Here is a 26,285-nt window from a genome sequence, read left to right on the forward strand (position 1 = left end):
CTCAGAACCCTGGGTCTGGACACCACCCTCTGCAACTGGATCCTGGACTTCCTGATGGGCAGACCACAGGCTGTGAGGATTAGTAATGTTCACCCATGACTGCGTGGCCTTGCACGACACCAGCTCCATCATCAAGTTTGCTGACGACACCACAGTTGTAGGCCTGATAATCAACAACGACGAGTCAGCCTATAGGGCGGAGGTAAGTGAACTGGCATTGTGGTGCCAGGACAACATCCTCTCCCTCAACGTCAGCAAAACAAAGGAGTTGATTGTTGACTTCAGGAAGCAGAGGAAGGAACATGCCCTGATCCGCATCCACAGTACTGCAGTAGAGAGAGTCAGCAGTTTAAAGTTCCTCGGCGTCCACATCACAGAGGACTTGTCATGTACCAACAACACCACCACTCTTGTCAAGAGGACACGACAGCGCCTGTACTTCCTAAGGTGGCTGAAGAAATTCTACATGCCAGCCTGGGTCTTCTCCAAATAATACTACTGCACCATCGAGAGCGTCCTGACCGGTTGCATCACGGCCTGGTAGGGGAATTGGTCCTTCCACGATCGCAAGGCCCTCCAGTGGGCCCTCCAGATGGCCCTGTACATCACTGGGACTGTGTTCCCACCCATCCAGGACATCTACTCAAAACAGTATCTGAGGAAGACCTGCAGAATCATCAAAGACACCACACACCCCAGTCATAAGCTGTTCACTCCCTTACCGTCAGGTAGACGTATCAGGGCATGAAGTCTGATACCAACAGGCTCAGAGACAGTTTTGATCTACAAGCCATCAGACTACTTATCTTTTTTTATTTCTTATTGTTGTTGCATTGTCAATAAGGAACTTGCAAGTAAGCATTTCATTGGACAGTGTATACCACGTGTATCCCGTACATACGACTAATAAAACTTGAAACTAGATAGCTAGCAGCACTGATGCGACCGCCATTAAAATCTCAATCTATTCTCCCCGTTCCCTCCTGGCTTCCTGTTTGCCATTCTACTACTCTACCATGTGACACGCGCTAGCCTGTTATAACCACACACGTGTTTCCTGTTCTCTTCCAGGCGCTGAGGATGACATGAGGGAGCCAACCTGGGAGTGTCCGGAGGTCCGAGCCCTCTCTCTTCTCCTTCTCTCCTCCTCTCTTTCTGCCCACTACCTCTGTGTGTGACGGTCATGAATTAGGGTTGGTGTGAGCCCACCCTCCCTTCCTTGGAGCACTGCGTCTTGGAGACAGTGCTTCAATCGCCCTGCTTACATGAGCCAGCAGGATGCGGCTGCGGTCCTTGCACTCTCTGAGCGCCTCCTTGTAGCCTCGCACAAGGGCCAGGCCGACAATGTGGTCCAGCTCATCAACAAGGGCGCCAAAGTAGCCGTCACCAAGGTAAGTGGAGCAGAGGAGGTTGTCTTCTTGTGTGTTCATAAGACTTTTGTCTTTTCAATGTGTTTATTTGACTAAGTAGCAGTGGTCACACAGGCTGGGCCACCAGGCTTTTTTCTGTCAAACGTGTACTGTGTACCACAGGAGGTTGGTGGCACCTTCATTGGGAAGGACGGGCTCGTGGTAACGGCTGGAGCGGAATAGGTGGAATGGTATCAAATACACCAAACACATGGTTTGATGCCATTCCATTTGCTACGTTCCAGCCATTATTATGAGCCGTCCTCCCCTCAGCAGCCTCCACTGCTGTGTACTGTTTCTGTGTGTAGCCAACATGGGTTTGTGTGGGTACTGTGTCTCACTCAACTGCAGCCTCACTGGGCCACCAGGGCAATGACCATGGGGCAGATGTATGTGCGTAGTGTGGTACATCATTCATGCTATGATTAGATCCCCCTCTACAGTCCACTGTCAAAAGATTAGATGGGACTGGAGCAGTATATGAATATATTATAATCCTCACTTTCATGGATACTAGTACTATCTGTAAAACTACCCTGTTTCCTCACAGTAAGTTACAGTAGCTGTATTTTACAGGAAGGAGGAGCAGTTGTAATTTGCAGTATTTGGAGAGGAAGAGGAATGTGTTGGTTACAAATGAACACGGCCATGAGGGACTCTCTCTGATGCTGATTTTACCCGTGTGTGTGTGTGTGTGTGTGTGTGTGTGTGTGTGTGTGTGTGTCACTTGTGCGAAGGAGCTTTTCCATCGCTCCATCTGGCTGTCCGCGACCACAGCTGTGGGAGCACAGATCTGGGTAAACACGCTGACACAGTGTAAACCTCTGTTTGAGGTCACACCACACAACGCTGGGAGAGAAGATTTCTTAAACATGCCATGTAGCCCCGAGCCTCTTCACTGAAAGGAGCAGAGGAGGAATACAGAACAAAGATTGACACATTTAATATAGGCTAGGTATGTTCAGCTTGAATCAACAGTGTTATCACATGACAATAATGTATTGTCATCATTGCATGACATGGCTTTACAGAATGTGGTACTGGATCTCCCAAAGACAGTGAATTTAGGTGTGTGCTGCAGTGTTTTTAAAATGTTACCTTTATTTAACTAGGCTAGTCAGTTAAAGAACAAATTCTTATTTTCAATGACGGCCTAGGAACAGTGGGTTAACTGCCTTGTTCAGGGGCAGAACGGCAGATTTTTTTCCTTGTCAGCTCGGGGATTTGAATTTGCAACCTTGCGGTTACTAGTCCAATGCTCTAACCACTAGCCTACCTGCCACCCCAGTAAATACAGTAAATTCACCTGTGTGTTTGGGTGTTTGCTGTGAGAGTCACAGACAGACATGCTTGATTGAAGTAATGTGCGGCAGTAGCAATCCTATCTGTCTGTGAAGTGAATAGCCTGTTTTTGTGTCTCTGTCAGAGCAGCTCTGGTAATTAAGACAGAGGTGTCGAGATAGTATTTAGGTCAGGCCTTCCTCAGATCTCCACAGTCTTTCTCTTGATAGACTGCAATGTGATACTGGCCGATAAGACAGCCAGGCAGAGGCCTTTTTTCCTGAGCCTCATAAATGTACTTCCTCAATAACACATCTCTGGGCAGAAGCTTTTTTTCTGCTCTCTGTGATGTTCATGTTAAATGCTGTGTGCCCCTTTAAGAGAGCACAAGAGTTACGGCTTAAGGAAGACTTTCAATCGTCTTTAATTTGTCAAGAATGCTGCATTTGTTATCGTTTCAGGAAGTGAACTGTAATTCTTACACTTACAGCTGAATATGAGTGAAATATGAAAACATGACTGACTGAATATATGAAAGTTGTCAGCTATCTATCTTACATGGTTGTATCTGCTAGGCCTACCTGTCTCTTTGATAATGTTACGTTCAGCTGTATTTTCACATTTTGGCTGGGTTCCCTAGTAACAAAAAAAACTAGAAACATGAGGATTATATTTCAGTATGGGAAATTCCGGTGCTTCAGGGGAAGAGGAGGGTATTGTATTGGGGAGTGTGAGGTAAAGTGTCAAGTTTTGGATGGAGGTTTTAGTTCTGTGGAAGAGAAACTCTTTTGAGAATGCGAAAGAGAGGAGTTAGAATAGAACCAGTCGTGAGTCTATCTAAGGTCATACCAGGCCACAGAGCAGAGAGCAGGCCCTTTCCATTCACAGTCTCCTGGGATAATAGACTTCACCCTGGCTGGGCCCTGACTGTGTTTACCTGAGACGCTTCCATGGCAGGCATCCAAGCCTGGCCCAGTGAAACTCAACCCCTGCCTGGCCGTAGTGAATACCAGGCAGTGCCGAGCCGCACCCATATATCAGGCCACACTCGCTAAAGGGATTGTGGTCTCTCCCGTCTCTACCCATTTAATGGAGGGCTGTGAGGATTAGGTGTTAATAAGGGGTTTGTGTTGATGTGGTTCTTTGTGATTGCACACCTGATCTCTAATTACATTGAATTAACGTGGATGATTAAATATGGCTGCCAGTTACATGTTTCAGGAGAGGGATTCTGCAGCAGGCAGACAGCAAGTTTGCATTATATTTTCTCACTTCCAGGTTGTTACTGGGTTTTAAATCAAAATCAAATCAAATGTTATTTGTCACATGCTCTGAATACGTGTAGACCTTACAGTGGAATGCTTACTAACAAGCCCTTAACCAACAATGCTTTAAGAAGAACAAATAATTAAACAGCAGCAGTAAAATAACAATAGCGAGGCTATATACAGGGGGTACCGGTACAGAGTCAATGTGCGGGGGCACCGGTTAGTTGAGGTTATTGAGGTAATATGTACAGAGATAATAAACAGAGAGTAGCAGCAGCTTAGAAGAGGGGTTTGGGTAGCCCTTTGATTAGCTGTTCAGGAGTCTTATGGCTTGGGGGTAGAAGCTGTTTTGGACCTAGACTTGGCGCTCCGGTACCGCTTGCGGTGCGGTAGCAGAGAGAACAGTCCATAACTAGGGTGGCCAGAGAACAGTCCATAACTAGGGTGGCTGGAGTCTTTGACCATTTTTAGGGCCTTCCTTTACTGTAGCCTATGTGGAGAGATAGGGTTCGGTATCTTGAAATAATGCTTTAAGATTTACTGAGAGCATCTGTTTACATTAGCTTAACCCCAATTACTTAAAGAGTGACTGCCTTCAAAAAAGCAACAAATCCTTTGAAAACTGCCTATGTGGCATCGATTAGAGTCAGAAACAGTTATTCTAGTGTCAAAATTGATATAAAGTCAGTCTCGTCTTAAAACGGAGTTTGGAACATCCGTGCGTCACAACGGGTAAATGAAAGTTGGGTTTTGATTTGACAATGTCCATTTGCCCACTAACATGGGGTGAACAGCTGCGGTGATTGCTCTCTATCCAATAGCATAGACAGTGAGACAGACCTGCCAAGCAGCTCCGACTTTGTTTACATAAGATAACACGTCGCACATTTTCTTTACTTGAGAACTTTGGTACTTATCACCTTAAGATGTAAAATTGCACAACTTAAACATCCTCGGCAAAAACGTCGAAATTCATTACAGATTTCTTGAGTTATCTTAGATTCATTCTGGGGATATTGAGGAAGTGAATTAGGCTGCTGTGTCTACAGTGTCTCATGGGGGACAAACATCATTAACCAAACACGGAATCAGTCAGGAAACACACTTCCCAAGACTGAAATCTAGTTTTCATAAAGAGCAACAGCTTGGATTCCTTTCAGTTGTTATAAGAAAAGGAACCTTCCATGACAAGTATCCAGCATGCCTTTAAATTTCTAACCTTATCTAATCCAATACAGCATATGATCGTAATGTCGGGTAGTATCACTGATTTTAACCTGGCAAACAATCCATTATTACCATAGAAAGAGAAACCTCCCAAAACTATAAATACACATTTTCTCCATAGCAGGCTGCAGGTCCATAAGTCTGGGCCTAAGAGCCGGAGGATGTGGGCGGCCTATCCATAAGCAGCTATATAGGTTCCCTTCCATTCTAGCCCGTTTAAAACGTATGTGGATTAAATATTTGTTTGTTTACTGGCGACTCGTTATTCAAATGGCCTGTGTGGCCATGACAGACCGATTGCATGCTGCTAAATGCTGTGCCATGATGACAGCACCATGTGTTACTGGGTATGGCTGAACTGTAGACACATTGTCACATACAGTCTGGTTGGCTTCAGTTGGGGACACTGATATACGGTCTGGTTGTCTGGTTGGCTTCACTTGGTTTCTCTCTCTTCAGTTGGCGTGTCTGTCTTCAGTTGCTGTGGCCCTCTCTTCTGTGTGTGAGAGTGTGTGTTCTGTGTCCCCAGTACGGCAGAAGTCCCCTGCATCTGGCCTCCTATAAGGGCCACACCGAGGTTGTGCGCATTCTCCTGAAGGCCGACTGCGATCTGGACATCCAGGACGATGTAAGTACCCAGAGACGGTCTGTTTGTATACTGCCTTCCATTTGCACTGCCCTCTTTCCATGTTTCCAGCTAGCACCACAGTCATGATTGTGATGATGGACTTGTGGATGGACCATCGCTTGGTTTTCGCTGGCGTTGCATTAGTGTCGCTCACCATCTTCCCAAATGAACATCACACCCATTTAACACCATGTCATATTTGTACAATCACACAAACAAACGCCAGAATATTTAACATAGACCTTTAAATGTGAACTAGGTCACTTTTTGAGGCACACAAACGACATGACATCTGCATGGAGATTCTGAGTCTGGCTGCTGGTGTGTTTTGATTGCAGTGTAGTTTCTCCTGCGTGCGGACGTGCGGACGCCCTTTCCATTTCTCTAAGACTGTCACACTAGTAGTATAATGACCTCCAGTGGCCTAGAGTGGGATTATTTGGATTGCCAGCTTGAGGCATGCAGCACTCCTCCACGGGTCTCGCCCTCTGGGTGCAGGTCAACCCTCCTCCCCCTCTGCAGTCCCACAGCCACAGATAATGGTCCAAAGCTCTGGCGCTCCCAAATTCTCTCCATCTGGTCAATGAGCTCCCGATCCCGAACGGGCCACAGCACGTCCTCGGCCACCAACGGGGGGGAGTGGTCACAAGGAGGAGGGGGAGGAGGGGAGAGAGAGAGACGGCAGTGGAGGAAGGCTGCTGGAACTGGGCCTGGGAGAGAGCCTGGAAGATCAGGGAGAGTGAAGAAGGAGGTTAGAGAAAAGCTACTTTGAGCCCGTGGAAAATAATCACTCTCCCAATCCTCTACTACTGCACGTCCTCTGGTTGTTGGGCACGCTTCTTAGTTATCTCGCTTGGAATGAACAAACCACAACCCCACCTCCTCCACTCACAGGAATCAGTGCTCCTTCTTGCTCTTCTTTCTTCCACTCTTTCTCGTGACATGTCGAACCTGGTCTGCAAAACGTCACTCTGTTGAGCGGCTGTTAGGAGGGGTTCTCCATGTTTGTAGGATTTCCATTTATGGTAGAGCATAAATGAGCTGGGCTGAACTGAGTGCTTTTGCCTGCTGCTGCTGTGTTCACTGCTTTGTATGGAGGATGCCCACTGTAGTAGACTGTGATCGTATGGAGGCCTATCTGGTGTCACACTGCGGTGTTGGATGATTGTTGTAACATCATTGTCATTTCTTGTGTTAATTATAACCTGAGACATTGTACTTGAGAAACTCTACTAAAAAGTCCACCCATCATATTCAAGTCAGTTTGCCAACTGCAATGGAATGGAAAGTTATTAACCAGTGGATGTGGTATTTGTATTCATCATTGTTGTGAAAATCCCTAACTGATCATTGTGTGTGTGTGTGTGTGTGTGCGTGTGCGTGTGTGTGTGTGCAGGGTGAGCAGACGGCCTTACACCGGGCAGCCGTGGTGGGAAACAGTGATGTTATCTCTGCCCTCATCCAGGAAGGGTGTGCTCTGGACAGACAGGACAAGGTACATATCACACACACACACACACACACACACACACACACACACACACACACACACACACACACACACACACACACACACACACACACACACACACACACACACACACACACACACACACACACACACACAGCAGCACTCACACAGGGCTAAACGCACGGCCCAATGCACTCACAGGCACAGAGGGATTTTAAACCCCCAACAAACTGTCAGACAGCACTAAAACTATAGAGAACACACTGCGCCTGTAATCTGCTTAACCCCCATTCATTCCCAGCGAAGAAATAGGAAGTGTCCCAAATGGCACCCAATTCCCTATATAGGGCACTACTTTTGACCAGAACACTATGAGCCCTGGTCAAAAGTAGTGCACTAAATATGGAACAGGGTGTCATTTGGGATTCATTCATAGCCAATGGAAGTCCATGTGAATAGAAAGTGTGTTTATAGCTAGGCCTAGACACGCAGCCTCTTACGTTACCTCACTAATCACCTACTTAGCTTGCCATGTTAGCTATTTTGACTGTAAGAGTAACAATAACACTGTTGTCCAGTATGATAGTTACCAATCCAGAGGTCAGGCTGTGGATGTGTGAAGCTCTTGACTGTTTGTTATTGCAGGACGGTAACACTGCTTTGCATGAGGTCTCGTGGCACGGCTTCAGCCAGTCTGTCAAACTGCTTGTCAAGGCCGGAGCCAACGTTCACTCAAAAAACAAGGTAATTCTACTGCAAATACTGTAGATGGGATTGCTCACAGTTATAAAACAGCTGTGGTTCCTATACGTCCTGTGCTGTGACTGCAGATTATTATACGACTGGAGAGCTTTTAGTGGTGCTTAGTGTTGACCTGGGTGGTTTTCAGTAGGGCACACCATAGCAGAGATATAGAACTGCAAACAGAAAGCTTTGCTCTAATTGGACAAGTTGAGTTTTGTACAATACCTCCCAGTTTCACTCTGTTCCAAAATGTTGTCTCCCTATTAAACACAACCCTGGTGTCTGTCTGTTTGTCTGTTTGTCCATGTAGGCAGGGAACACAGCCCTCCACCTGGCCTGTCAGAACGGCCACGCTCAGAGCTCCAAGGTCCTGCTGTTAGGTGGCTCCAGGCCCGACAGCAAGAACCATGTAAGTCCCCCTCCTCCATGGGTTGGCTAGTCTACGGGGCACCGTTTGTACCGTCCTATAACTTGTGAACAATAATAATTCCGTGTCACAAAATATAGCATGTTACAAATGGCACTCCAAAGTAGCCTTCCCATGATTTGATACACAATCTCCAGGTATCTCTGAACCACTGCTTAGGAAAACATGCTGACAACAGAAGCCTCTCTACATTTAACTACTACCACAGAGCAGTTTGCATGCAGTCACTTAATTATGAAACGACGTATGCATGTGAGTGCTCTGCTCCGCACTTCGAACATAATCGCCCCTCATGGGTGAATTGAACAAAGCTGCTGAGCAGTGGAAGTAGCGCTCAATACAGTTTGTTAGTCCTCAGCTACACCAACCACTTCCCAGTGTCATGCAGCGCTACTACACTTCTCCATTGACTGCTTTCCCAACGTCTGCGTGAGAGGAAACTCAAGTCGCGTGTGGCGGTGGTGGTCTCTCTTCATTGTGTTCCAGGTGGGTGACACGTGTCTGCATGTGGCGGCCCGTTACAACCACGTGTCCATGCTCCGCGTCCTCCTGGGAGCCTTCTGTTCCGTGGCAGAGAAGAACCAGGTTGGTCTGAGCATGTGACTGACACTAGTTTCACACAAGAGGACTTTTCCAGCTTTTTACGTTCTGTCTTGTATATTTGGAAAGGGGTTTGAATCGAGACCCATACTTTGACACTACTTTTTCTCTGCTTTCTGCTCACCCTCGTTGAGATGTAATGGGAAAATTGCATGTATTACAACTTTTATGTCATTTTTTCACCCGTTTTTTTTCTGGGTAGAAATCCTATTGATCAGAAATCGTATGCGATACATGTACATGCAATATGTGAATATACTTTTATCAGTAGCTTTTATCCGCTTATAATGTAATACTATTCCTATGATTATTATGTAAATCATACCTTTGTCAAAGGTCTTGAATTACCCTAAGTTAGCCGTAGCATAGTGCAGCAAGCCTACTGGATATATTATATGTATGGCGGTGTTTAGCTTTTAATAGCAAAGAGCAGGGACTTAGAGTGTAACATTGTTCTGTATTTGTTTGTTGAAGCGTAAAAACCCAGCGGAACATCCACTTCATTATGCTAAGTCTCTCTCTCTCTTCCTCTCTCTCTCTCTTCCTCTCTCTCTCTCTTCCTCTCTCTCTCTCTTCCTCTCTCTCTCTTCCTCTCTCTCTCTCTTCCTCTCTCTCTCTCTTCCTCTCTCTCTCTCTCTCTCTCTCTCTCTCTTCCTCTCTCTCTCTCTTCCTCTCTCTCGCTCTTCCTCTCTCTCTCTCTCTTCCTCTCTCTCTCTTCCTCTCTCTCTCTCTCTCTTCCTCTCTCTCTCTCTTCCTCTCTCTCGCTCTTCCTCTCTCTCTCTTCCTCTCTCTCTCTCTTCCTCTCTTCCTCTCTCTCTCTCTTCCTCTCTTCCTCTCTCTCTCTCTTCCTCTCTCTCGCTCTTCCTCTCTCTCTCTCTTCCTCTCTCTCTCTCTCCCCCTCTCTCTCTCTCTTCCTCTCTCTCTCTTCCTCTCTCTCTCTCTTCCTCTCTCTCTCTCTTCCTCTCTCTCTCTTCCTCTCTCTCTCTTCCTCTCTCTTCCTCTCTCTCTCTCTTCCTCTCTCTCTCTTCCTCTCTCTCGCTCTTCCTCTCTCTCTCTCTCTTCCTCTCTCTCTCTCTTCCTCTCTCTCTCTCTCTCTTCCTCTCTCTCTCTCTTCCTCTCTCTCGCTCTTCCTCTCTCTCTCTTCCTCTCTCTCTCTTCCTCTCTCTCTCTCTCTCTCTTCCTCTCTCTCTCTCTTCCTCTCTCTCTCTCTTCCTCTCTCGCTCTTCCTCTCTCTCTCTCTTCCTCTCTCTCTCTCTCTCTGGGCCAGGCTGGGGACACACCACTGCATGTTGCAGCAGCGCTGAATCATAAGAAAACGGTGCGGCTTCTGCTAGAGGCTGGAACAGAGAGCAGCATCCGCAACAACGTGAGTGGAGTGCCCCAGGCCCCCGGACCAGGCTCTGTTCTACACTCTTAGGGGAAAAAAGGGTTCTTCGGCTGTCCCCATAGGATAACCCTTTTTGGTTCCCAGGTAGAACCTTCTGTGGAAAGGGTTTTACATGGAACCCAAAAGGGTTCTACCTGGAACCAAAAAGGGTTCTTCAAAGGGTTCTTCGATGAGGACAGCCAAACAACTATTTTAGGTTTTAGATAGCACCTTTTTTCTAAGAGTGTACTATACTATACTATGTTCACTATGCTCTGGAGCAGTCATGCACTTCTAAAGGCCGTCTTAATCATGACTAATGTCACCGCACATTCTGTTTGGTGAATAACCTGCTCTGGAGCCATGGCTGTGGTTTTTTACTCGGTCACAGTAAAGCCATGCGGACTTTGATGAGTAACAACAGTATGTTGTTCAAGAAATGTAATTTTGACATACTTACAACTGAAATAGCTACTGGGAAATATCTATTTACATTTACCCTTTACTTCGTTGCCTGACGACTCAAACTGAATTAATCCGCTGTTCTACGTTCGCTACATACTTCAGTCTGAGACTGACGTCGTTGAAGTCGTTTGTGGTGACCTCTAAATGAGATCTGTTGTACAAAACCAAGTCATCAACGATCGGCTAATCTTTAACCAATCAGAGTATCAAAGCCAATGACACTTTTTCAAAACGCAGCTTTACCCACTTGTGTTCTGGCTCTGGCCCGACACATCAGTTTCTGGGACCAATCAGAATGGTTAGAATGTGTTTGCTTTCTAGAAAACGTCAGGGAGGTACTCAGTTCCAGACTCATTGCGGAGAAGAAGCTAACGTCTGTTTGGCCGGAGCAAGGAGTTTGGGTAGCCAGGCAATGAACAAGGTGCCATAGCCAGTTGAATCATGTATCTCTAACTACGCGTTGTAGCCCTGGTTGACTGGCCTCTTGTCGCTGTGTGTGAGCAGGCAGGCCAGACTGCACTGGACCAGGCCAGAGACCACAACAACCCAGACATAGCTCTGCTTCTGACCAAAGCACCTCAGGTGAGTACAGGTTTACCCAGTCTGTCCAGCAGGGGCACCTAGGCGGTGTTATTATTTTACTTTCACACCTCACATTACCAACCTTATCTATATATTTATATAGAAAAAATGTATGCTGCAGCCTGTGTTTGGACTTGAATTACGATACTTCAGGTGTTTGACTGGCGTTTTTATCTGTCTGAAATTCTCATATCTCCATAACGCCTACCTGACATCATTCCTGTGGGTTGGCAGTAAAGGTGTTTCTGCGTCAAGTGCAAGTAGGGGCAGAGTCCATGGGAAACTGCTATAGATCTAGATAGGCACTGGCACTTGGAAGTGATAGGGAAATGGAGAGGCTAAACTAGCTCGCATTATTTGTGCTATTTTAGCTGTAGCTATATCCCTACTTAATCAAGAAACCTTCACTAACTGAAGAATTTGCATTTGCTCCATGTAAAGAGCTGGACAGGCTGAAGTAAACAAAAAAACAGGACCTTCAACCAAACAATGACCGTCAGTAAACATAAAGCCTCAGTGAATAATAAGACTGGCCTTTAGTTCTCACACTGTTCTCCCTGTGTGTATTCAGGTCCAGAGCTTCACCCGAGGCAGGATTGTGAGGAAGAGGAGGGACAAGCTGAAGGCTGAGCGCCGGGCACAGTCTGTGCCCAGGGATGAGATGCTCCCCAGGAAGGTACAGTTACAGTACAGCTGGCGGTCTCACTCTTACCGTGTGCACCAGCATATTATAGCACAGATGCGGAGATGTTTGATTTTTGTTGTTCCTCACAGGACAGTGCATCTGCTGCCGACGACACCCACAGCAGCGACCTCGTCGCCCGCAAACACGAGGTGGTCGAGGCGAGCGCCAGCAAGAGCACAAACAGGAAGCTCAAAGAGAAGGTCAGCTATTACCTTAACCTTCTAAACAACCCGCACATGTTTACCCAGGTGAGATATGTTATCAATATTAAACAGATGGAATATGTGATGCGGTGTGATGTGGTTGCAGCCCTCGCTCTCCGACCCCCTCCGCCGGAGAGAGAACAAACACGGAAAGAAGAGGCGGGGCCAACGGCGTGGCTCCTCCCCCCAGCCCCCACCTCACAATTACAAGGCCTATCAGCTGTACACTCTGTACCGCGGCAAGGATGGCAAGATCATGCAGGTAGATAGGAAAGAGCACACAGACGCCTGTGCTTTTGTTTGACATTTTTCATGTGATGCTATGATTTCATTATGCTTTGGCTTCACATTTAAAGTGTGTTGCTTTGAAAGCACTGTGAAAGGAGCTAGTGTCAGAGATTTTCTGTCATGTTGAAACCTTGTAACGGGCTTTGCTGCTATTTTCTTCTATGTAGAAAACACATATTTTAGTCGGAGCAAGGCCCTGCGATTGACTAACAAGGTGTACTTGTACATCTAGGTGTACTTGTACATCTAGCTGCCTCATGCTACAGAAACATGATAGGCTCCTGTCCTATGGGCCATTCTGGCTCGGACAAGACTTACATACTTAGTAATTAATAATATTTCAGCCTGAGTTTGTGTCTGCTATCAAGTGGATCAGTGCCCATGGTTGGTTTCTGTGTCCCAGGCACCTATCAATGGCTGCCGCTGTGAGCCTTTGATCATCAAGCTGGAGAACCAGCTGGAGGCCACCAAGGAGGAGATGAAGACGGAGATCCACACGGTGCAGGACCTGATGAACAACAAGATGGGACAGTTGGACCGCAAGAACAAACATCAGGTGCATAGTAGACCAGGGTCCTGTTCATTAGGGTGTTTTCAACTTTTTGCAACGTAAACTGAAAATGATAGTTTTCGACCTAAATCCCACAAGCCTCTGAAGTCACAGCAGTGGATGTGGGCCGGGCATGCATTCGTAATTAGCTGATTTGACCTATTAATGAAATGAAGTGTAATGTTACTAAAGTCAAAAGCAGCTGTGAGCTTTTGTTTCACAACCGGCGTCTTGCATTAAATCATGACAGCTTTATCAGGCTCGGGCATTTAACTATGTGGTTTGTGATTGTGCGGTTCTAGATCCGTGCCCTAGATAAGATGACAGTAGAGAGAGTTTCAGCGCAGAGGACAGAGTGCCAACACAGGATCGACCAGAGGGCCATGCAGGAGAGACAGGAGGGGGAGAAGAGACAGGTAATACTAACAGCAGTGTCAAACTCACTCGACACCGCAGGAGAGGCGGGTCTCAGATGGACTAAACACTAGTTCCTATACCTTCACGTGCCGTCATTAAACTTTTTAATTCAAGGTTGTCGTTAAAATATTAACATAGCTAACAATGCTTTAAAGTAACTGCCCAGTGTTTCCAGATTTCTATGAAATGTGACCTGTAATGACTTATATGAGTGAAATAGTTTTTCTTCCCAAATTGTTTTAATTAGCTATGTTAAAAAGCATATTTTTATGTTGGAATGGTCTTTGCGTACCCCAACAACAGAATGGTGTGGGCGTATACCGGTCATTAAAAATATTCACCCAAGTAGACCGCTGATTGGCCAGCTCATCCTCCTCTAGCCCAGGGTTCCCCAAACATGGCCCTCTCTGATGTCGTTGCACGCTCCCTCAAAACTTGAGACATCTGTGGCATTGTGTTGTGTGACAAAACTGCACATTTTAGTGGCTTTTATTTTCCCTAGCACAATGTGCACCTGTGTAATGATCATGCTGTTTAATCAGCTTCTTGATATGCCACACCTGAAGTAAACACATTTGTGCAATACATTTGAGAGAAATAAGCTTTTTGTGCATATAGAAAATTTCTGTGATCTTTTATTTCAGCTCATGAAACATGGGACCAACACTTTAAACTTTGCATTTATATTTTTGTTCAGTGTGGAAAGTATTCAGACCACTTGACTTTTTCCACATTTTGTTAGGTTACAGCCTTATTCTAAAATGTATTAAATAGTTTTTTCCCCCTCATCAATCTACACACAATACCCTATAGTGACAAAGCAAAAACAGGTTTTTCGAATTTTTTGCTAATTTCTAAAATAAAAAATATGGGAAAATCACATTCACATAAGTATTCAGACCCTTTACTCAGTACTTTGTTGAAGCACCTTTGGCAGCGATTACAGCCTTGAGTGTTCTTAGGTATGACGCTACAAGCTTGGCACACCTGTATTTGGGGAGTTTCTGCTCTGCAGATCCTCTCAAGCTCTGTCAGGTTGGATGGGAAGCGTTGCTGCACAGCTATTTTCAGGTATCTCGAGAGATGTTTGATCGTGTTCAAGTCCGGGCCACTCAAGGACATTCAGAGACTTGTCCCAAAGCCACTCCTGCGTTGTCTTGGCTGTGTGCTTAGTGTCGTTGTCCTGTTGGAAAGTGGTCCACTCTGAAGCAGGTTTTCATCAAGGATCTTTCTGTACTTTGCTCCGTTCATCTTTGCCTCAATCCTGACTAGTCTCTCAGTCCCTGCCGCTGAAAAACATTCCCACAGCATGATACTGCCACCACCATGCTTCACCGTAGGGATGGTGCCAGGTTTCCTCCAGACATGACGCTTGGCATTCAGGCCAAAGAGTTTAATCTTCAGACCAGATAATCTTTTTTCTCATGGTCTGAGAGTCTTTAGGTCCCTTTTGGCAAACTCCAAGTGGACTGTCATGTGCCTTTTACTGAGGAGTGGCTTCCGTCTGGCCACTCTACCATAAAGGCCTGATTGGTGGAGTGCTGCAGAGATGGTTGTCCTTCTGGAAGGTTCTCCCATCTCCACAGAGGAACTCTAGAGCTCTGTCAGAGTGACCATCGGGTTCTTGGTCACCTCCCAGACCAAGGCCTTTCTCCCCCGATTGCTCAGTTTGGCCGGGCGTTCAGCTCTAGGAAGAGTCTTTGCGGTTCCAAACTTCCTTCATTTAAGAATGATGGAGACCACTGTGTTCTTGGGGACCTTCAATGCTGCAGAAATGTTTTGGTACCTCGACACAATTCTGTCTCGGAGCTCTAAGGACAATTCCTTCAACCTCATGGCTTGGTTTTTGCTCTGACATGCATTGTCAACTGTGGGACCTTATATAGACAGGTGTGTGCCTTTCCAAATCATGTCCAATCAATTGAATTTACCACAGGTGGACTCCAATCAAGTTGTAGAAACGTCTCAAGGATGATCAATGGAAAGAGGATGCACCTGAGCTCAATTTCAAGTCTCATAGCAAAGAGTCTGAATACTTATGTAAATAAGGTATTTCTGTTTTCGCTTTGTCATTATGGGGTATTGTGTGTAGATTGCTGAGGATTTTATTTTATTTAATTCATTTTAGATTAAGGCTGTAACGTAACAAAATGTGGAAAAAGTCAAGGGGTCTGAATACTTTCCGAAGGCACTGTATATACCCTCTGTCACGAAACCTTTTCTTGTCTTGGCCTGCCCTTCAAGCAGGCATCAGTGGTGAACGAGCTGAAAAACTGGTGCATGGCCAAGCTCCAGAACATTGAGATGCGTTTCACTGGAGACCCCCGCAACGCCAAGCTGCGTCAGTCCTCGTCCATGGCTGAAGGCCTGTGTGAGATGGAACCTGGGAGCCTCACTGTGTTGCCTGCAGGGGGGCCTGGGTGCAGCGTCGAGTGTCTGGCCCCCCACACCACTGACTTCACCGAGGGAGACCCCAACACGGCCGCCACAGGGGACCCCTCAGCCAATCACAACTTTGGGGTTCAGGTGGACAGCTCTCCAGGTACGGTTCAAACAGAACTCAGTGAAATAGCCAGCGCTCCGAATTACTACTCTTATGCACATGCACGAACGCACACACACAATGGAGAGGGAACTCATTTCACACAGATACAGGCTTATGTAAGCGTTACGTAATCTAAGTATATTATTCTTAGGTCATACCCTTTTTTAGAAGTAAAAACAGAGAATGTGGCCCAAATAGAACATTTTCATAGAAATGCTCAAAATATAAAGTTGCCTTTGGCAGATTAATTAATTTATCATCCTAATCTATCACACTGCATTTGAAGATGGCAATCTCACTGGAACTAATTTGAATAATCATAAATTATTTATTGTGTGCCGTGCTCTAAGGTTGACTTTTTAATTCTAATTCACTTAATAATTGGCTCTCGGAAATCTCCCAGACGGTGGTAAACATCACAAGCGAGAAAAGATCTCCTCCCCAACTCCCGCTAAATCCCTGTCCCCATCTCCCCAAGTGGTGCGGCCCAAGGAACGCTCGCTGTGTTCTACTGACCCCCGCAGGCCATACCAGGGACTGCAGGACATGGCACTGCTGGATTTGGCGCCGAGCAGAGGCGGCAACAACCAGCGGGCCAGCAGCTTGTCCCCAGCCACCGAGCGTCGCTGCAGCAGCAGGCAGGACAAGGACTGCGACAGGGAGAGGGATAGAGACAGGGAGCGGGGCAGGGACAAGGGCAAGCACCACAAGAGGCACTCCCAGGGCAGAACTAAGGCCAAGGGGGACAAGGGGGCCTCGGTGGGGCAGGCCGAGGGGACTCAGACTCTGGGGGTGTTTGGGGAGAGAGCCGTGGGGGAGGGCTTTGCACAGGAGAGGGAGAACATGCACGCCCTGGAGGTGACACAGTACTTCTTTGAGGCGGTGTCGACCCAGATGGAGCACTGGTATGAAAGGAAGATCCAGGAGGCCAGGTGGCAGGCGGACCAGCGGGCTCAGGCAGACAGGGCTGCCCTGGTGGAGAGGATCACCTACCTGGAGGACGAGCTACGCATGCTCAGGACTAACAGGCACGACGATAGCTAACACAGGGACACCACTGCAGAGTATAGAGCTACACCTCCAGAACAGCAAAAATCATCATCTGAGCTCATTACAGATGGCACCCTGGATCAACTGACCAAAAAATTGTCATTGACTGAATTTAGCAGATTTAATACTTGTGGTAAATAATGTCATGCAACAGTAGAAAATCATCTGTATAGTAACTTATTTTAAAGACATGTTATGGCATGCCAGACTATTCAGTATAATGTGGTATTGTTATTCATTTGTTTTGGGCAGCTCCTGCGTTTGTGCTTTGTAAAACCCCTAGTAGATTTACTGATAGTTATTTATAATGTATTATGTCATGGGGCCATCACAGAACTGGTACACGCACACACCTGGGCACAATGTCACGCTGTCATTAAGTCGACTTGCCAATACTCCAGTGCTTTTTATCCTGTGATGACATAGCCTGTTATGTGAAAGATTCTGGAGGTTTGCTTGTGGAAAATGTGGGTCATTTTTTTGTGACGTTCTTAATGTGTATATTCAATGAGTAGAGAAAGACAAACGCAGACAGCAGAAATAGTTGAGGTAACCAGGATGCTTAACATATCAGTAGAATACGCTACTGCAAGCTTTCATACAGGTATGTGACTTACAAGGGTAACAGAACTCAAGAGAATACAGCCAAACTGGCAATGTCTTAACTATTCATAACCTTTACTCCAACCCACTAATGTATGTTTCTTTAATGGTAAAAACCATAACATCCTACAGCTTGTCCTTAGCACTAAAATGAGGTACTGTTAAGAAGAACCTGTTTGCATGGTGGAAAGTCCATTTTTAATCGTCTGAAATATACCCGTGCAAACAGTATATTAGTTTGTGCTCATGTGTGACATTTGTTCTGTTCAGGTGTGAGGTCGTGTACGTTGATGCCTTTGTTGATATGAACACACATTCTTTGTAGTAAAATTGATGATATCAAATCGATTTTGTAAAAAAAAACTAGAGACAAACTACAAAATGTATTTTGGTTTTATGTTCAACATGTACATAACATTTCATGAGGGTCCTCTGGACACAAACAGCTTTACAATAGCCCAACGTGAGACCGATGGTATCATGTCAGACATGATTGCAAATGGCATATCACACATGCCTCTCACAGCTTTCCTCAAAAGTGATTTGAAAGCTGAAAGCGTCACCACTGCTAGACACGGACATGTTGATGGCAACCATCTGATATGGGACTCCTCGTGACAGATCTCATATGGTCCAAATCACATTATGAACCGGCAACGAGCTGGTCTGGCCAAATGCCAAGGTGCTTCCACAGTAAGTGGTGTACTGTCCAAGTACTGATTCCTATGGCTTTCACAGTCCATTTGAGGCAGCATAGCAAAGCTTCTAAGCATTCACTTCCAGGATAAATCGGTGGATTACCTCAGCCCCAGACAGGTGACATTACTTCTTAACGTTAGCCAATGCAAGGGATGACTGTAGCTCATCATGATGCATGTTTGCCTGTGTGATCATCATTCGGATGGCGTCCTAGATATACGAGACAATGAAGGTTAGAACAGGGATAGAAAACAGAATGACGTAATTTCAGACCATATCTCACCTGATTTGTGCTATTTTTATTCCTCTTGAACTCATCTCTCGCCCAATCCCTCAGGTATTTTCGGTCTCCCTCGTCTGGCACTTGTCTTATGGTTCTCATCATGTTTCTGTAGAGACTCAACACTTTCTGTCTCTGTATAAACTGTAGAAATAGACCAGAGGAAGCAAAACAGCCAGGCTAGCTAGCAAGTTACCTGGCTATCTGGCTAATTTATCAATAATCATATTAGCAGAGCAATCTGCTGAATGAGAAAAAGTTAACAAAAAAGGCATACTATTAGCTACGTAGTGAGGATATTACACTCAAGACCAAATTGTCAGATGAGCTAACTAGAGCTGCTGCTGAAATGCTAACGTTAGCTAGCTAGCTCATCATGCTGCCATGGCTATTTCCCAAGTGTGAATGAACGAGAACACTATCTAGTTGGCAGTAGTACTCGAACCGCATGGTTTACAGGTCATGAAACCAACAAATATGTATTTATTACCTGTTTTAATGTAAGTGCTGCCGCGGGTAACCTTGAGCTAGCCATGATGTGAATTGTAGCAAACATGGTTGCAGAGGCAGCTCTACAGCTGACCTGTTTTGGCAGTCAACATAGATACAAATACAAATGTCGCCCTCTTGTGGGGTGGAGTATTATTGAACATCTATTTCTTTAGGGGCCATAAAATAATACTGTATGTAAATTGGCTACAACCAAATACACTACATATTACATAAAACAATGTGCTCAAAACACAGATTAAAAAGTTTATTATCATCATACAATGTATCATGTCATATGATGTGATTTATGGATGGTATGAAGAAAAAAACTTCCATGAATATCATATGTTTACTTAGTTACAACTGTGTTCCATATGGCCACAGCAATGACATTTCCTAATGGTGTCTTCATGTCAGTGAATGAACCTTATCTACAGTAAGATGTAGTGGATATGTCTCTTAGACCAGAGAAATGGAATCGATTGGAGCATTTATCAAAATTGTTATTAGCCGTCCTTGTGCTTAAATTTTCCCAAAACCTTGACATTTAATGAGAGAGAGAGGGTTAAGCTTTATATGAATAACACATTTGGGCAGAATGATAATTTCCATGTAAATAATGGATTCTTTTATAAGCACATGGGTGTTAAGTGAGATGCAATAACATTTCTTCAAGGCACAATTTTGGGATTACTTTAGAAATGGATCAAGACCATATCAGCATGCTTTTGTTTTGCCATGATATAACGAAAGGGGTGCTTTTCTTATTTTTTTGTTCTTTGCAAACAGTTGTCCAAAAACAACTTCATCACAACACTACTGTCAGCTCCGTACATTATCAGTTGATGTGTTCACATGGAAGTAGAATGACTTGATGATGAGCATGTAACAGTGAAAACATCCATACGACATGAAGGGGGTTATAGTACACAGGGGAAAGAGGTACAGTATCTCTTCACTGAGGTCGTTTACACGGAAGGGAATCACATTTTGTATCCTTTTCTAATCATTTGTTATAGACGTGCAAGTTAAAGCAATGCTTATTACATTACGAAAGAACTTCCAGAATCCCCCTGGCCTGAAGTCGAGGACTAAATGGGCGGAAGTCGCTATCAAACTCTACAGTCTACTAAAACTACAGTAAAAAAAAAAAAAGAGATAAAAAGGCACATACACAGCGGCAAGTCCGTCTTTCTTTGTGAGTCCTGTTTTGTTTTTTGAGTCCGTGTGTTGTTCGAGAGGCTAGCAGCAGAGTGGCGTTGTGCGGTTGGTTGCTGCCTTCTAAGATGGTTTCTACTGGTCGGTTGCCGTGACGAGCTCGAACCACTGCCTCAGTGCGTCACTCAGGGTTTCTGGCAAGGCGTTGACATCCCGCAGGATCACGTAGAACGGGAAGGGGAACTCCTCCATGTAGGTGCGGATCTCAGGCATCTCTCCTGGACCTTTGAAGATGGGCACCTTGATGTCCAGGATGGAATCCTGTAGAAAAATGACAAAGGAAACACCAATAGGAATATTGAAGGGAATAGTTCTATATGAATATCATATCTTATAGTGATTTGATTATTCACATTAACAAATGTATCATGTACATTAGATTTTGCATTATCATCCACAGTCCTTGATACATAACATGGATTCCATCTAAACCAACTTAAGTCCCTTACCCTGGAGTTCGGGTTGTCGAGCACCACGAAGATGACGAAGACGTTGGCGCTGCGAGCCGCCTGCACAGCCGCCGTCACCCTCTCCTTCCCCTCCAGGAAGAGCCCTCTGCCGTCCGACACAATGAGCAGCAGCTGGGCTGTCTCTGTGTGTGTGTGGGGGGGGGTGAAAGAGGGAGGGAGGAGGCGGTCAGTTTACACTTGCACCACAATGGCCCTGAGGTGTCTGCTTACAGGTTCAAGTCCTCTGGGCTGCAGTGGGAGAGCAGTGAAAGCTCAGATACCAGCTCTGCACTGTGATCTTCACCACGGCTCCATAGAGGACATGTTAGCTTCACCAGGGGCACTGTAGCAGGAACAATACCCTGCCTTTGAATAACAGTCATTGTGCTCTGCTCCTCCCCTACTCTCCCACTGTTTCCCTCAGGGCTTGTTTGTTGGACATCAAATACAACCAGGGCACGGACCCCACAGGCTCAGAGTACGATGCAATCAGCAGGCATTGATCGATATGTAAACTCATTACTGTAAGGAATAGTGGGCTCTAAACCCACTTGAATACATTAGCAAATGAAGAACGGACTAGGGGAGGAGGCCATTCTCTTGTACGGTAATCATAAACATTCTTATTGCCTTGATCAAGTGAAAGGAGATGCTGCACCACCGCAATACATTACCTGTGTTCATGGATCCAGGGCGGTGCTGCTTAGCTGCCACAAACATGTTGGCTGAGGTCTCCAGGAACTAAAGGACATGAGCACAATGTGGCGGTCAGTCTCAAACAAGAGTCGCTCACTAAATAGATGTGATCTAATATCACAGAGCGTAAACAAAATGGGCCTGGAAGGCGTTCAATTCATGAAAACAAAAGATATCAAGGGGAACAAACAAACGAACAAAAAGCGGGACCCCCCACCTGGGCTATCCTGGTCTTTTTCTGCTGGAACTGACAGAGCCTCAGTATCCTGGCGCCAGACTGGTCGTTGAACTGTTGTTGGAACGGATGGAGCAGCTGCACCGTCTCACCAAAGCTGAGGTGACAACCAAAACAATTCACAAATGTAACAGCGCCGTCTGGGTGAAGGGCAACACCTGGACATCAATATTCATTCATCTACAGAGGGCCGCTCCTCTCACCTGCACACGGACACCTGCCCGACCTCCAGGAGAGTGAGAGCGTTGACAATAACAGACAGGGATTCAAAGGCCAGCTGTGACACACGGGGGACAGAGGTGAGACATTAATGAGACATTGTCTTTTTCCCAAATGGCATTCTATTCCCTATATAGTGGACTACTTTTGAACAGACACCTATGAGGCCCTGGTCAAAAGTAGTGCACTATGAAGGGAATAGCGTGCCATTTGGGATTCATTTCATTGTTCCTGCAGCAAAATGACTAAGGCAACTAGACTCGGAGCGGCTGGTCGGGGGGCCAAAAAGAGATAGTATTTGAAAATGATAATTTCATACCTTCATTACATTGAGACACAAGCAGGTCTCTTTTTTATTTGTGGGAATACTTGATCAACAGATGTCCTAAATTAAACACATTTTTAGCTTAATTCCTGGTGATTTGATTCTTTTATTTTGCTAAAAACTTTGGGGGGTCAAATAAAATCCCTTGCGGGTCGGTTTTGGCCCACGGGCCGCCTGTACCCCTGCTCTAAGGTTATTGTATCCACTCATCCCTCTGAGAAGGCCTACTGTACCTGTTTGGAGTGGTTGTCCACCATGCTGGAGGAGTCGTCCACGGCCAAACAGATCTGGTACTCTCTCTTGCTGGGCTTGGTCCTCCTCAGCCAGATTTTGTCTTTACGGAACTGACTGGCGATGTAAGGGATCACCTTCCGCATATTCAGACGCTTCCCTGTGCGGAAGTCTCCTCTGTGACACAGCGAGAAAACAGAATTTAAAAAAAGGCTAATATTTGTACTGAAATTAAAAACTAAAAACATGATTTAAAAATGAAAAGAATAAATAGAAAAGGTTGTGAGTGTTGTCTAATAGTTGACCAATGACCATGCTCCCTGAATGATCTTCTAGGGGTTGCGGTAGGTACTCACTTGAGCTTGGCCGCCTGCGTGGGCTCTAGGATGAGACGGAGCTGCTCGCACAGCTGCTGGGACAGGGCCGAGGTCAACGTCTGGTACTGGTGCCACATGGCTGCCGCTGCACTCTCCTACAGGGCAAGACCACGGCATGAGTTACACATCTTAGTTGCACACAGAGATATGAACTTCTAGTGGTAGGTAATGGGAACAGAGAATGACAGGGTAAATAGTGTCCGGTATTAGGAATGTTTTGCCAGGACATCCAAAGTGCTGGTACCTCCTCCCGGTCTCCAGGGGCCTGTTTCATCCAGGCTTCCAGCTGCAGCTCCATCTCCCTCCTCAGTTCCTCTGGGTCGCGGACTGGGTTCTGGGGACACACAGACATTCAGCTAATCTTACACAGAGCGCTCCAGAGCTTTCCGACAGATCTGTTTCTTTAGTAGTAGAGCACAAAGCAGGTCTCGGATCATCTCTCGGGTACCTGCAGTGTGTCCATCAGCAGCTCTGGGACGGTGTGGAAGGTAGACTCTGTGCTCCTCTCTGGGTGCTCCTCGTCACTGTGACCCTGTGTGTCTTTTGGCCTCTCCTCGTCCTCCTCACACTGCCTCTGAGCCTCCAGCTCTCCGCTGTCTAGACCTACAGTGGAAAACAGACACGGTAAGACACGTTAACAACAGGCAAACGTGCGCACACACACACACACACGAGATGAGTAGATGGCTGGAGCACCTTTCTGTGACGCTCTGTTCGACTCCAGCTTCTCTGGCTTCAACTCCTGGGCCTCAACAGCCTGCAGGTCCTCTTCCTGCTCCTCTGTATCCATAGCAATGTCCTCATCCTCTTGGTCCTCCTCTTGGGGGGCTCCGGCTGGTTTCTGCTGGTCTGCACTGGCAACATCTGTAACATGTCAAGAGACGGTGGTTTTAGAACGGTACCGGTTGTCATCTTCGACGGTCGTCTTCCGTCGCTGATAAAAGTGTGAGGTGAACTCCGCGGTATGGATATCTGTGCAGCTCAGTGTTCTGTGGTGTGTCGCTGCCTCACCGTATGTCTGTGTGTCGTAGGCGGTCTCTCCCTGTTTGATGTGCTCGTACAGGTCCGACTCCTGCTGGGCCTCGGTCTGGTTGTTCTGCTGCGTCTTCTCCGTACTGCTCTCCACTGTTCGCAGGCGCTTGCTGATGCGCTCGTTGTAGTCGCCCGTCGAGCGCTCGTTGTCCGCCTGCCCAGGCTTCCTCTTGAAGCTCTGGAACAGCCAGGTCGGAATTAGAACCCATTTGGAAATATATTGCTCATCTTAAAACACAAAAACTCAAGAACCGACTTCAACTCAAGAACACACTGCAGAGCAAACCCATTCCATGGAGGGCCAGAGTGTCTGTGGGTTTTAGTTTTTTTCCTTTCAATTAAGACCCAGACAACCAGGTGAGGGGAGTTCTTTAGTAATTAGTGGAAACCCGTAGACACTCGGCCCTCCGTGGAATGAGTTTGACACCGGCCGGAGAGATTCGTTGACCAGACATACCTGTGTCTTGCTCTGGCTCTGTTTCTGAGAGGACATCCTTGCCATGAGTTTGGACTCGTGTCCCTCTGACTGACTGGCATCAGCCGCTCCGCTACCGTGCTCCTGGACAACAACACAAGAGGGTCAAATGTGTGAATTTAGACATTTACATGGGCTGTAAATGGGTTGGGTGAGGTGGGTGTGTACCTCTTTAGCTTGGTCTCTCTCGGATGCTTCTCCTGCCAGCTCCACGGCCGTCTCACTCTGGACGTTCTCCTCTCCCGTCTGACCGTCCGTGTTGTGCTCCTTCCTCTCTGCCGACTCTGGCTGCTCCTCATCCTCACCCGTACCCTCCTCTTCCTCCTCCTGTGGGCAATGACGAAGAAAGGTGTTAAACACCCGACTAGCAAAACAATCTGTTCTAGGTACATCTGAATCCCCAATGTGCAAGAAGAGACAAGTCAAACAACCTTAGGTTTCTGGCCTTCGTTTGCAGGGATGGCCATGTCCTCCTCTTTCCCTGCCTCCCGTCCTTCGTCCTTCTCCTCATCCTCCTCGGCCGCCTCTTTGTCCTGCTCTGTTTGTTCTCCTCCACCTCCCTCTTCCTCCTCAGTCTTGGGTTCCTGGCCTTCCTCCTCTCCTTGTTTGTCTGTCTGATCTTCAGCCATCTCCTCCGCTCCTCCCTCCTCATCTTTCTCTGCTCCCTCCTTCTCGTCCAGCTCCATGGGCTTCTCGTCAATGTCGAACGGGTTTTCCTCTGGAGGAAATAAACAATTGTCAGACACGGGTTCTGTGGTGTCTCCACCTGTTCCTCTCAAATAGTATTTATTATCTTTCAAATTATTTAGCTGCGCTTCAAAGGGCAGTAAAGTTAAAAACACGATTGTCCTGTTATATTAAAGATCCTTCCACACGGAGGTCAAAATAACTCTGAAATTGATAATGCCATTTTTGTGTAAGATCCATTTGGAAACAAATGCCAGGAATTTCAGCCTGTTCGGGTGGGTTGGAACTTTTGGCCCACATCATGTCACAATGTGATCTGATTGTAATAGACATATATAGATATATATTGGAGTTAATAGATATATATTGGAGTTATTTTCATTACATAAACACAGTAATTTTGATTTATAAATACAATTACAGAAACTGCATGTGGGCTTTAATTAAGCTTGACTGGCACAATGGACCCAATGGAATAGTACCAAAGTGCAAACCCTGCCTACCTGGCACTCAAACACTGAAAGTATTTGAAAGAAGACAAATAATATTTGAATCCAGGTATGTTCCTCTCCTCCCCTGTTGACCCATGACCCTTGCTGAAGCCTCACCTTCTCCCTCTCCCTCTCCATCCCCCTCGTCCCCAGCCTGCTCCTCCTCCTGGTCCAGGTTGAGTTCATCAGGCAGGTCCATGGCCTCCGGGTCAGGCTTCTTCTCCTGCTTCCCGTGGTACGGGTCCACCTCGTTCTCATCAAACTCCCGCTGGAACACACAAACAGAAAAAGTCAATCAGATACAGTCTGGCAGTCCTGCTAAAACACACCCAACTACAGCCTGAGATTTAGTGGCCGCATGCTCATTACACAGCCAGGGATAGTTTGACCAAACTACTGGTTTTTCGAAGTAAACATTGTTTCCTAGTTAAAGTTTACCTCGTCCCCTTGTTCGTGGATCTTCTCCTCCTCCTCGTCCAACTGTTGGTCTTTGTCGTCTTTGTTCTTGTCTTTTTTGGGGTCTGCTGCATCCAGGTTGTCGTCCTTGGCGACCAGCTCTGATTCCCCCTG

General features: G+C 46.3%; 3 protein-coding genes across 5 annotated transcripts in view; 1 reads left to right on the top strand and 2 right to left on the bottom strand.

Moving 5' to 3' along the window:
• Positions 1-874: 874 nt before the first annotated feature.
• ankrd6b (ankyrin repeat domain 6b) lies at positions 875-18,040 on the top strand. Of its 3 annotated transcripts, none has more exons than XM_038963021.1 (15): positions 875-1,391; positions 5,715-5,813; positions 7,210-7,308; positions 7,930-8,028; positions 8,339-8,437; positions 8,942-9,040; positions 10,323-10,421; positions 11,391-11,468; positions 12,040-12,144; positions 12,243-12,353; positions 12,463-12,618; positions 13,048-13,200; positions 13,497-13,610; positions 15,856-16,153; positions 16,560-18,040. In XM_038963021.1, exons 1-15 carry the CDS (start codon positions 1,266-1,268, stop codon positions 17,198-17,200), a joined length of 2,376 nt encoding a protein of 791 aa, XP_038818949.1. In that variant the 5' UTR covers positions 875-1,265; the 3' UTR covers positions 17,201-18,040. The 3 variants fall into 3 exon arrangements, with proteins under 3 accessions (XP_038818949.1, XP_038818950.1, XP_038818948.1); XM_038963022.1 differs by having other exon boundaries at positions 876-1,391; positions 15,859-16,153; XM_038963020.1 differs by lacking the exon at positions 875-1,391 and adding an exon at positions 6,152-6,564 and having other exon boundaries at positions 5,730-5,813; positions 15,859-16,153.
• A 144-nt stretch (positions 18,041-18,184) lies between these two features.
• lyrm2 (LYR motif containing 2) lies at positions 18,185-19,365 on the bottom strand. The gene is made up of 3 exons (XM_038963024.1): positions 19,279-19,365; positions 18,792-18,932; positions 18,185-18,718 (listed from the first exon to the last, which is right to left on the bottom strand). Exons 1-3 carry the CDS (start codon positions 19,342-19,344, stop codon positions 18,632-18,634), a joined length of 294 nt encoding a protein of 97 aa, XP_038818952.1. The 5' UTR covers positions 19,345-19,365; the 3' UTR covers positions 18,185-18,631.
• Positions 19,366-19,530: 165 nt separating this feature from the next.
• LOC120019266 (midasin-like) overlaps positions 19,531-26,285 on the bottom strand; it is a 45,669-nt gene continuing 38,914 nt past the window's right edge. Inside the window, exons 87-102 of the mRNA XM_038962579.1 lie at positions 26,154-26,282; positions 25,833-25,983; positions 24,969-25,255; positions 24,706-24,864; positions 24,520-24,621; positions 24,042-24,240; positions 23,727-23,894; positions 23,479-23,633; positions 23,275-23,364; positions 23,010-23,125; positions 22,656-22,830; positions 22,082-22,155; positions 21,861-21,975; positions 21,622-21,688; positions 20,948-21,090; positions 19,531-20,759 (exon numbers count right to left, since the gene is read on the bottom strand). Coding sequence (XP_038818507.1) covers positions 20,574-20,759; positions 20,948-21,090; positions 21,622-21,688; positions 21,861-21,975; positions 22,082-22,155; positions 22,656-22,830; positions 23,010-23,125; positions 23,275-23,364; positions 23,479-23,633; positions 23,727-23,894; positions 24,042-24,240; positions 24,520-24,621; positions 24,706-24,864; positions 24,969-25,255; positions 25,833-25,983; positions 26,154-26,282 — 2,316 coding nt within the window. The 3' untranslated portion in view covers positions 19,531-20,573. The remainder of the gene's footprint in view (positions 20,760-20,947; positions 21,091-21,621; positions 21,689-21,860; positions 21,976-22,081; positions 22,156-22,655; positions 22,831-23,009; positions 23,126-23,274; positions 23,365-23,478; positions 23,634-23,726; positions 23,895-24,041; positions 24,241-24,519; positions 24,622-24,705; positions 24,865-24,968; positions 25,256-25,832; positions 25,984-26,153; positions 26,283-26,285) is intronic.

This window comes from Salvelinus namaycush, chromosome 24, assembly GCF_016432855.1.
Source record: "Salvelinus namaycush isolate Seneca chromosome 24, SaNama_1.0, whole genome shotgun sequence".
NCBI lineage: Eukaryota > Metazoa > Chordata > Actinopteri > Salmoniformes > Salmonidae > Salvelinus > Salvelinus namaycush.

What these genes read in the sequence shown, in the direction of transcription:
- ankrd6b (XM_038963020.1), top strand. Translation starts at nt 6,223, where the DNA reads ATGACCTCCAGTGGCCTAGAGTGGGATTATTTGGATTGCCAGCTTGAG. An exon ending in AGGATGGCAAGATCATGCAG is followed by an intron (nt 12,619 to 13,047) that starts GTAGATAGGAAA and finishes TCTGTGTCCCAG; the next exon opens with GCACCTATCAATGGCTGCCG. An exon ending in AGGAGGGGGAGAAGAGACAG is followed by an intron (nt 13,611 to 15,858) that starts GTAATACTAACA and finishes CCCTTCAAGCAG; the next exon opens with GCATCAGTGGTGAACGAGCT.
- lyrm2 (XM_038963024.1), bottom strand. Translation starts at nt 19,344, where the DNA reads ATGTTTGCTACAATTCACATCATGGCTAGCTCAAGGTTACCCGCGGCA. An exon ending in CAGCACTTACATTAAAACAG is followed by an intron (nt 18,933 to 19,278) that starts GTAATAAATACA and finishes CTATTTCTACAG; the next exon opens with TTTATACAGAGACAGAAAGT. An exon ending in ATAAAAATAGCACAAATCAG is followed by an intron (nt 18,719 to 18,791) that starts GTGAGATATGGT and finishes TCGTATATCTAG; the next exon opens with GACGCCATCCGAATGATGAT.